The sequence below is a fragment of the Impatiens glandulifera genome, chromosome 9 (genome assembly GCF_907164915.1).
Source record: "Impatiens glandulifera chromosome 9, dImpGla2.1, whole genome shotgun sequence".
In the NCBI taxonomy this organism is placed as follows: domain Eukaryota; kingdom Viridiplantae; phylum Streptophyta; class Magnoliopsida; order Ericales; family Balsaminaceae; genus Impatiens; species Impatiens glandulifera.
The window spans coordinates 147,628-159,531 of NC_061870.1; the positions used below are offsets into that span (position 1 = coordinate 147,628).

The 11,904-nt window shown below is 30.2% G+C and overlaps 1 protein-coding gene across 1 annotated transcript; it reads left to right on the forward strand.

The window, feature by feature from the left end:
- The first annotated feature begins 621 nt into the window (after positions 1-621).
- On the forward strand, positions 622-2,004 carry LOC124914259 (UDP-glucosyltransferase 29-like). Its single transcript, XM_047454765.1, has one exon. It carries the CDS (start codon positions 636-638, stop codon positions 1,998-2,000), a length of 1,365 nt encoding a protein of 454 aa, XP_047310721.1. The 5' UTR covers positions 622-635; the 3' UTR covers positions 2,001-2,004.
- The last annotated feature ends 9,900 nt before the right edge of the window (positions 2,005-11,904 follow it).

Here is an 11,904-nt window from a genome sequence, read left to right on the forward strand (position 1 = left end):
TTAAAAATCACTTACTTTTAAATATAACAATTATCAAATAAAAAATAAACTAAATATTACTTTTTTAAAAGCTCCTAATGTAAATAGGAAAATCTAATAATTTATATTTTGTATAGAATACAAAAAAGATTTACTCATTCTTTATTATTTATTTTAAGAACTTGTTTGATCTTGGTTTATTTAATTTTTTTAAAATAATTATTTATCTCATCTACAGTTACAAATCATCAATCAAATTATTCTTTAAAAATACCAAGTTACCTTTAATTTATTTAAAAATATATATATATATATATATATATATATATATATATATATTATATAATAATTCACTTTCTTTTTTATGATCAAACAAGATTTAAATTTATAATATAGATTTCTCTAATTAAATAATCCCATAATTAAATAATCCCAGATCTTCTAAATATCTACTAAATCAATGTAATATCTATCCCAGATCTTCTAAATATCTACTAAATCAATGTAATATCTATCTACAGAAAAGTAGTCTTTGAATAAAATATTTTGACTTTCATTATGATGATGAAGATTATTACAATCTTAAGTTGTATATATATAAATGTGTGAGGAATTAAGTTAGAGATATTCATCAAGAAAGAGAGAGAGAGAGATTGATGGAAGGTAAAGGCACAGCCATGTTGAATATTGTGATGCTTCCATGGCTAGCTCATGGGCACGTCTCTCCATTCTTAGAGCTAGCCAAAAGGATTGGAAAGAGAAACATTACAATCCATTTATGTTCTACAAAGGTCATTCTTGATTCAATTAAGAAACGAGTAAATGAAATCGAGCATCCCTTTCTCCATTTCATAGAACTCCAACTTCCATATCCTCCCGAGCTTCCTCCACACTACCATACAACCAATGGACTCCCTCTCCACCTCAACTATACACTCATGAAAGCCTTTGACGACTCAAGTCCCGCATTCGCTACCATACTCAAACAAATCAAACCAGATCTAATTATATATGATCTCCAGCAGCCATGGGCTCCGGAAGTTGCTGCTTCTCTCTCCATTCCTGCGGTTATGTTCCACATCACCAGTGTTGCCACCCTTTGTATTGCCTTCCATAAAACGACCATGCCAGAGGTACATTTCCCATACCCTGAACTAATTCCACAAGACTCGTATTGGGTTAAAAAATATCGTGAAGAAATTAAATCCAAACAAAATGACGCCGGAGAAAGGGTGGAGAACCATTTCTCGTATGTCAGATCTTCTGAAATAGTCTTGTCAAAGACTTTCGGGGAGATTGATGAAAAATACTTGGACTATACGTCATCGATTCTAGGGAAAAGAGTCATTTCCACAGGCCCGCTGGTTAAAGATGGTGCAGAAGGTGACGCAATAAGTGAAAGCGGGAAACATGTAATGGACTGGTTGGACAAGAAGGAAAAAGGGTCCACGGTTTTGGTGTCGTTTGGATCTGAGTGTTACCTTTCAAAAGAAGAGAGAGAAGAGATGGCTTATGGATTGGAAGAAAGCACGGTAAATTTCATTTGGGTAATCCAGTTTCCATTTGAGGAGAGGATTAGTATTGAGGAATCTGTTCCTGAAGGTTTTCTTAAAAGGATTGGAGAAAGAGGGCTAGTGGTTGACAAATGGGTTCCTCAAGCAAGGATCCTAGCCCATGAAAACACTGGAGGTTTTATAACCCATTGCGGTTGGAGTTCTGTAACCGAGGCAATAGGATTTGGGGTACCAGTTATTGCTATGCCTGTGCAATACGACCAACCGGTCAATGTGAGGTTGGTCGTGAACGCTGGTGTTGGGGCGGAGGTCTTTAGAACTGAAGATGAAGGGTTTAACAGGGCTGAGATATCCCGAGTGACTAGAGAAGTTCTATTGGAGGATAAAGGAGAGGAGATAAGGAAGAAGGCTAGAAGTATGAAAGAGAAATTCATAAGGGAAGGTGATCACCGAGAGATAGATCTACTTGTAAAAGAATTAATTGGAATTTGTAGTAAACCGAACTGATGTTGTCGTGTTTTAGGGACATGACATGAAATAACCGTACCGATGAGGAGAATGTTGAGTTGATTTCCCCTATTTTAAATAAATTATAAATTTGAGTTGATTATCTCTTTCATATATTTATATGAGAAATGAATGGTTATGAAATTTGGAGATATTTCAATGCTAACAGTATATCTCTATTCATAAATGGACACTTATACATTAAAAAAAAAAAAAAAAAAAAGTGAAACATCGTCCCCTTAGTTTGTTGATTTATCTTTTTTTACATGTGGCGTTGCATTAGTAGATATATGCAATGCATGTCCTATTAGCACCGAACTAACCAAATTTAGAAGTGCCTCAATCTGATTATCCTAAAAAATAAAATAATTTATCACTCTTCTATTTCCTCACATTTTAAAATAATCTTCCCACCATTTTTTATTTTGCTGAATACTTAAGAACAATTCTTCTTCACATCCTAATTAACAAAATTTGCCATTTTCTACCGCTCAAGATCAGAGCTCTTTCCATTTTCATCCGCGTTTGACAATAGGGTTCTTTGTCCGCAATCTCCCTCAATTTGATTGTTCACCCGCAATCCCTCACCTCGTTCACTTCATCTCAGAATTTTAAGCCAAGATAACAACTGAAATTTCTCAAAGTGGAGATTAGTGACCTTGAAGATACGAATACTGCCAGTTGGACAAGAGAGAAAATCACCCACAAAACTTGGAGATTTTTTTTTATAAAATCTTTAATATCATAAAATCAATTACAAGAGTTACTCTCTCTTTCTTATTTTTTTTATTCAATTAACATACATTTTATTTATACTAAGAATAAAAAGCTCTTAATTTTATAATTTAATCAAATTTATTGTAAATATTCCGTTTTTCTCATTAATGCAGATATTCTGTTTCCACATTATCGCAAAATTTTCATTTCTTTGTAACCGTTGTAACGACCAGTAGTAATACAACATTCTCCCTTAAGTCCTACGTGGTTTGAGATCACGAACACCGATCAACCTTCATGAGTGAAAAAGGGGTCAAATCAAGAGTATAATCTCTCAGTAATGACCTTATATCTCTCGGTATAAACATAATACCGAAAGTTTGGGTAACTCTCGACATTCGTCGGTATTGTCACTCTCGGTAAATGTAATTGGGTGTTAACCGAGAGATTTCGTAAATTTATCGGTTTAGATACCAAAGAGAAAAAACGAGAGTTATATGGAAAACTCTCGGTTTTCCCTTTAGAGAAAAAACAAGAGTTATTTGAAAAACTCTCGGTTTTTCCCTTTCAAATAAACCCGAGAGTTTTCCATATAATTATCGGTTTTTCTTACAAGGGAAAATCTGAGAGTTTAAAAAAAATAACTTTTGTTTTTTCTTGAAAGGAAAAAACCGAGATTTTTCTATATAACTCTTGGTTTTTCTTTAAAAGAAAAAACCGAGAGGTTTCTATATAACTATTGGTTTTTCCTTTTTTTCTTTAGAAGAAAAAACCAAGAGTTTTTCATAACTTTTGGTATTACCCCTATAAAATGTATAAAATAGGTCGTTCGTTTGGGGTTAGTGGTTGGTTTGACGAACATTTAAAAGTGTGAGTTCATGAGATGGAGGTCGGGTTGTGGGTGGTTTTTCTAGTGTAAGTTCAGACTTAATGGTTGATTTTAAGAGTATTTGAAAGTGTGAGGTGACGAGATGGAGGTCGAGTAGTAGGTGGTTTGATGGTCGAAGGATAAAGAAGCATATGAAAAAGTGTGAGTCACAAGATGATGGTCAATTGGGGGTTAGTGGTTGGTTTGACGTTGGATAAGAGGTATGTGATCAATTGAGATTGATTGATGATTTGTTGATGTGGGAGTAAAAGAGAGGTCGAGTAAGATTGGTGAGTAATTTTTTGTGGGATAAAGAGACATATGAAAATGTGTGAGTCACAAGATTATGGTTAGTGGGTGGTTTACCGAGTGGATAAAAAGACATGAAAAAATGTGAGTCACAAGATGAAGGTTAGTGGTTGGGTTTTAACGATGGATAAGAGGTGTGTGATCAATTGAGATTGATTGTTTATGTGTTGAAGAGAGAGTAAATGAGAGGTCAGCTAAGATTGGTGAGTGGTTTGTCAAGGGATAAAGAGACATACAAAAAAGTGTGCGTCATAATATTAGGGTTAGTGGGTGGTTTGTCGAGAAGATAAAAAGACATATAAAAAAGTGTGACTCACAAGATGAGGGTCAATTGAGGGTTAATGTGAGTTTACGAGAGATAAGAGGTGTGTCATGAATTGAGGTCGATTAAAGATTGGTGTATGTTTGTCTAGGGATAAAAGAGACATATGAAAAGTGTAAGTCACAAGATAATGGTCAATTGAGGGATTAAATGATTGTTAAGGGATAAAATATATGTTAACATTAAGTTTAAATTAAAACTATTTTTTTCCCAATTCTCATCCATGCAAATACACAATCTAGCATATATAATTCTATTTTTATTAACTATTTTATAATATATATAATAATATATTATATATATTAAAATCTATTTAAACAATAAAATTATAATTTATTACATTTTTATATTAATATTATTTAATTCTCTTCATATTTATTGCACACATTATATTTTAACTATTTATTTATTTTTTAATTTTTATATTTTTTCCTTATATTATTTATTTTTTAATAAATAGTTATATATTAATAATTCTATTTGTATTAATTATTTTATAATATTTATAATTGTATTTTATATATACATGAACTATTTTATATATATTCCAATATATTTAAAACTTTGTAACGCCAAAATCGACTTTTTCCGAGAAGGATTTTCGTTACTCGATAGTCGCGCCCCATAACTTATCTTTTTCTCAAGTCTCGAGTGAGTCGAGAAACCAAAATTATAGGTTTGACTAGAGTGCATTTTAAAATATCGATTTAAACTAGGTTTGACTGTTTTAGAGTTGCCACATAATTTACTAATTGAGAAATTAGGGGAAAAAAATATTTTGCGTGTTCAGACGCATTTTAGAAATTATGTTCATGGTTTGGTGTTTGGTGACACGTGAGAAAGGGCTCTCGTGCTATGTTTCACGTGTCTATCATATTACAGTCTTTACTTTAAACTTTTGACAATTTAAAATAATATTATTCTACACCTTATTTATTCAAGTTTAGGTCATGCGTCAAAGATAATCAAATCCTAAACATGTGTCTAGTTTTGTATCATTATGTTTCATGGTCTTTAATAAAAAAAAAATGAAATAAAATATTAGTACCAGTGAACAAAAAATGTGCCTTAAAATATAAAGTACCTAAAACAAGATAAAAAGTTAGTTTAAAAAAAAAATCAAACAAAGTTTAAATTCATTACTTTTATATATATATATATATATATATATATATATATATATATATATATATATATATATATATATATATTGTTTTTATTATAATCTGTTTTTTTTTTTTATTTTATATTTTATATATTTTGTTTGAGTTTTCTTAATGCAAATAAAAATAAATGAATTAAGAAAATATATAAATTGATTAACGGTCCTAAGTGAAAATATTTTTTTGGTTTTGGTTGAAAATATTATTTTTAAGTATTTATACCATTTTCATAATTAATTAAAGTAATTTAATTAAGATAAAAATAATATATATAAGACAAGTTGTTACTAAGGTCAGTTGACGGATGAAATAGTGATGAATCCAAACGCGAACATTGTTCACACATCTAGTGCTCTGGAGGGAAGGGAATCCCTTGAGCTGTTTTTATTTTTATTTTATTTCTGGGTAGTGAGAAAGCTTAAGTTTATTAATAGGTTATTTATTAGAAAAAATGAACACTCGATGCAGTGGCAAGAATGTTTGACGTGAATCATGCGTTTATTAAACAATATATATCTAACATAGCAACTTCAACATCATACATCATTTTTAAATTTGACTTTTTTTTTTTTAAGTCATACATTGTATTTTCCAAAACAAACTAAGTTTTGTTTGTTTGATGGTAGACATCAGGTTCTATTTATGAGATGCTTAACTTCCTTTCCTTTTTTTTGTTTAGAAGTAAAATCACACTAACATTTCAAATTAGAAAAACTAATATTTCATCGAGAGATTTAGACTTGCACAGTTCTAAACAATATACCATCCTAGGGGAGAATCACATAAGAATCACGATTGTCGGCACGTCTGGCACGTTCGGCACAATCGGAACGAATTGCACGGTCGGTATGTTTGGCACGTTCGACACAATAAGAACGATCGCACGAAATTCGGTTGTTTGATTTGGTCGTAGGTTACAAGAAACGTGGTCGGAGTTACGATCGTCGACACTTTCGGCACGATCAACATAATCGGCACGTCCGTTACGTTCATCTAGAAATTATTCACTTGTGTCACGAATATTGGGTCGGGAAATCATAAAAACAGTCGCGGTTGTTTTAGAACAAATGTGGGGTTCATTCTAAAATAAAATAAAATTTGGGGTTGTGATTGTTAGAATTATCCTAATTAGATCCTAATTTAATGTGTGAGAAATTAAAATTTGAATGCGGCGGAAGCGTACCTTAATCAATTGCATGAATCTTCTTGTAATAGAAAAAGTCTTTAATCTCTCTATCTTTAGACTTTCTTTATGTGGAATGGTTCTTCCATTTGATGAGTAAGTCAATAGGTTTCTCTCTCTGTTGATGGGAACGCAAAGGAGAATTGACATTACATCAAATGGGGACCATTACCATTACATATAACCAACAATAAGTTAGTTATTATGGTTTGACAATTTTTAATTTATCCCCTTCATAAAATTAGAAATGTCACTTAGGTATCCTCACTTTATATTCATGACAAATACACCCATAAGGCATAAACTTAATTTCACATTAGATCACATTATTTTGGCTTATATTAAATATGACATATGCACAATTATTTATTATACAAGTGACCCTAAAAATTCCAACAATCTCCCACTGGGTCACGTATGTACAAAAATAAATGTATCAACCATAATGCACCTGAAGTTTTATGTCATCTCAATCATATGTTGTATAAATAATTTTATCAATTAAACATATCAATATAGAACCAAACAGTTCGTCGTTGTATTTAAGCACAACTAGACCCAACAATGATCACATAAATCAATACAATTAATTGACAAATCATATCATGAATGTGAGGAATGAAAAATTTCATGTAAGGTGATCTTTTTATGTCAATTTTCAACTGGTTCTACTTAAATTTAGTGAGATCATACTTTAAACATAATTATACAAAGTTTAATGAACTGAATAATACTTAATTTCTGATCAGAATAAAAACTTTATAAATATCTATAAAATAATTAAACTGGAAGATGTCAAAATTACAAACTCCCACTGAAGTTAGAGATCGTTGATCTCTACGACACTTATACGAGCAATATTCTCATGAAAGACATTAGATGATAAACCTATTGCCAATAGGTTCATAACCATAGAGTTTGTACATATATATTTTATAGAAATATATCCACTTTGTATCATTTCTTTCATAAAATAAACTTGATGTCAAAATCACTTAATTTGATGCCTAATAACATGTCATAAATTTCGCTGCAATAGTGGATGACGCCATAAGTGTTTGTTTGACACTTCTTCAAGAAACGACAAAACCAACTAGCGAAAAATATTACCCGAAGTAGATTTCATACTATTTTGGCATCCCGTAATATCGGAGTCAGAATACTCAATGATCTCAAGACTATCCGACTTCCTATATGTGAGTATTTAATTCTTAATTCTTTTCAAATATTTCATAACAATTGGGCTATTTAATGTCAAGCAAAGTTTGTGACAAACAAAATGTCACCCATATATAAAACCATAAATAAATGTTTACTCCCACTGAACTTGTGATACACAAATAATCAATTAAATTCACCTCAAAACTAAAAGATAGAATTGTTATTTTGTGAAATTTATGATATCACTAACGAGATGCTTCTTTAAGTCTATAGATGAATTTCTTTAATTTGCAAACCATATTAATTTGGTCTTTCGACACAAAGTTTTCTCATTGCACCAAATTGTTTTTCAATGTCTCTATTGAAAAATCCCTTAACATCTATTATGGTGAAGCTCTATATCAAAATATGCAACGAGTACCATAAATTGTCCTTAAAGAGTAATTCAATTAAACTGGATTTTCATAAAGACACTTGATTTTGAGGTTGTTGAGTTTGTACTTAATGAATTTGATCAATATTGTCTTGTTACTCTTGTTTTTTTAACATTATCATAATATCAATAAAATCCTTATCAATGTCAAAAAACACTTGAGATATAAATCAAATATTCCACAATAAGAATTATTGATCTAAATCATTTTTAAAAATAAAATCATTTCTCCCCTCAAACTCAATATCCTCAAAAACAAATATTGTAGTCTCGTCTAAAAAAAAAACTATCTTTAACTTGACATAATAAAAATTTATAGTCCTTAATCACTTAGAAAATTTAATAAAATAGTTGCTCACATTTATAAACTTAAATAACAATTAAATTTAAATAATGATTTATCCCATCTCAAAATACTTAATGCAACATTAATATCAAGTCTTTGGACAGTAATATTAATTGCTATTAGTATTTTGGTGTAATGATCAAACATTAATAATAAGACATGTCAAATAATCAATCTATCTTTGGATCGATTAATTATTCACATGAATAAGACTTTATAATTATTACATATTTATCATCACAAGTATTAATGCAATTCTGTCAATTAATTATCAGCCTTTGGGCCAAATAATATAATCACATGAATTACACAATACTACCATTCAAAATTGTCTTGAATTAATTTCAACAAACATTGTCACTTTGGTGATTATTTGTATCAATCAATACAATCCAAATAATGAACAATAATATCATTATTTTAAATTTAAATGTCATATTATTGTATAACCCAAATCAATAATATATATTTTTACAAAGAAAAATATAATTTATTTTATTATAAAAAATAAAATTATACCGTAAGTCAAATCTTACTTCTTGAATTTGACATTTGTAATATCTTATATTAATTAAACAATAAATCTTCAAGATTTATTTGACTTATCGAGAGAATCTAAATATCATAAATCTAAATATTTATGAACTTAACCAAACTAGAGAATCTAAGTATTCATAAATATAAAATAAATCCTTATATCTTTATACCAACTTTATTTGAAATTATCAAAAATTAATATATATAAATATATATATATATATATATATATTCCTAATAACATGCTTTTATTATGAATTGCATACATATAAATCATATAAATTGCATGCATATATATTTATACCGATATAATTTTCTCACATAATTAAATTAGGATGGCTCTAATACCAATTGGTAGAATTATCCTAATTAGATCCTAATTTAATGTGTGAGAAATTAAAATCTGAATGCGGCGGAAGCGTATCTTAATCAATTGCATGAATCTTCTTGTAATAGAAAAAGTCTTTAATCTCTCTATCTTTATACTTTCTTTATGTGGAATGGTTCTTCCATTTGATGAGTAAGTCAATAGGTTTCTGTCTCTATTGACGGGGACGCAAAGAAGAATTGACATTACATCAAATGGGAACCATTACCATTACATATAACCAACAATAAGTTTGTTATTATGGTTTGGCAATTTCTAATTTAGCCCTTCATAAAATTAGAAATGTCACTTAGGTATCCTCACTTTATATTCATGACAAATACACCCATAAGCCATAAACTTAATTTCACATTAGATCACATTATTTTGGCTTATATTAAATATGACATATGCACAATTATTTATTATACAAGTGACCCTAAAAATTCCAACAGTGATTGCTCTAGGTCACCGATTGCTTTCAGTTCTAAGGTCATTGGGTTGTGAAATAGGGTCACTAATTCGCTAGTCTACGGTCATTCCTGGTCGTAAATTTTTCTCGGTTGTAAGTAAATTGAGTTTAGTTGAGTTGTTTGCATTCTTAATTTCCTGCATTCGAGATCTTCTACTAAGACGGGGAGAAAAAATATGAATAAGAAAAAAAAAAGTGTATGACTTCGTGGAAATCGATTCAAGCAAGAAAACGATAGATGAAACAAGAAAAAAACCGATTTACGAGAAACCAAAAATGCAGAAACAGAGCTCTCAGAAGATTGAGGAAAAAATGTAGAATGAAACTAAAAGTTTGAAGCCTGAAATCAAAAATGAAGAAATATGGAAGGTTCGATACAACAAAAAGGGAAAATCTCTACGGACTCAAGAATCAAATTATGACATTGCTGTTCCAAGAAAAAGAAAGGAGAGATTCTGCTCAGTAAGGAAAAAACACAACAAACCACTATCCAACTCAATATTCACTATCTTCAGGATTGAAACTTACTAAAACAAGAGGAATACAAGAAGATAGTTAGTTGATCTGTGGAAAAACAATGAGGGGCTTATGAAGTGCCCAAAAACCAAGACCTATACTATCAGAAGTAATTCCAATTGGAAAGTTATTGAAATTTGGAAGAAAAATGTAGGACAGAAATATGAAGATGGAGAGAAATATAAAGACAAAACATACTTGAGAAATTTTAAACCAAAAGTTGAGATTCTTAAATCTCCTTTTGAGTTTAAATTACATGTTGAAGTGAAGGAAAAACGCATTAAAGAATGAGAAAATGTACTGTTGGGAACTACATAGGTATGAATCGTGTATCTTTCCCCGTCATTAAGGGTGTTTTACTAAAAAATGGGAGCATATGTGACCGAAAAAGGTATCAGTAAATATCCATGATCTCTATTTCTTGAAATTCAAGCAAGGAACAAATCTGAAAAATATTCTGAAGCTAGGACACACATAATGTTGAGTCAAACTGTATGGAGCTGGAAAAATGGTCCGAAGTTATGAACTTACTCAACAAACTGAAGGAAACAGCTAAAATTTTGTTCAAATTAAGGAACATTTCAGCTCATATGTATAACGCAGAAGCACTTAGCCATTTCACTAGTCACTTGAGGAAACCAATATATGGACCCAATAATGGAGGATAGCAAAAACATCACATATGCTAGGATAAGCATTAAAGTGCATCATAAAAGCAATTTACCATAAAATATGACAGTAGTTGATATACATATAACCAATATAATAACTTGAACATCAATGCAACTTTAGACATCGAGGGAGCAATTGTGCTTAACATTCAAAATGTCGTTTCTATGCCTATCAAAGGTAAGATAGAGAAATGTCACACTAAGAAAGAAGATCTTATAGTAGCGTAGCAAGATGCTCTCAATTGGGATGTCCCCCTCCCCACCTCTATGATTTCATTCGTCCTACCAAGAAAGCTCAACTTCCATTTGTTAGATTTATTGGACTAATAAATATAAATAATGTGTTTGGGCTATTTTTATTCAGAATTCAATAAAAATAAAGTGATCATTAAGTATTTATTATTTTTTATTGAATAAGTCACATAATTAATATAATTAATAGTACGGAACGGTTATGTATAGAAACCGTCAATTTATTTATTATTTATGATGGTTAAATAATAAATAAATAAAGAGATATAATATAAAGGGTGATGGTTCCCCGATTCACAAGTCGCCAGTTTTCATTTTCTCATTAACTCCATCGTAAGAGAGAAGAAGGGAGAAAACCGCTTGTAGAATCGGAAGAGCAAACCCAAACTCAAATATCTTCATCATGAATTCAGGTACGCTTCCTCTTGTTTAATCAACTTATGGACATAGAGAAATTTATGTATTAGGATTGTGATTCATGCATGTTAGATATTATCGATCTATAGGATTATAGATTAAAGCCTGAAAGGAAATCTAATATGTATTTGTTTAGAATCATGAATTTAGGACTAAAGAAAATTCCTACA

What these genes read in the sequence shown, in the direction of transcription:
- LOC124914259 (XM_047454765.1), top strand. Translation starts at nt 636, where the DNA reads ATGGAAGGTAAAGGCACAGCCATGTTGAATATTGTGATGCTTCCATGG.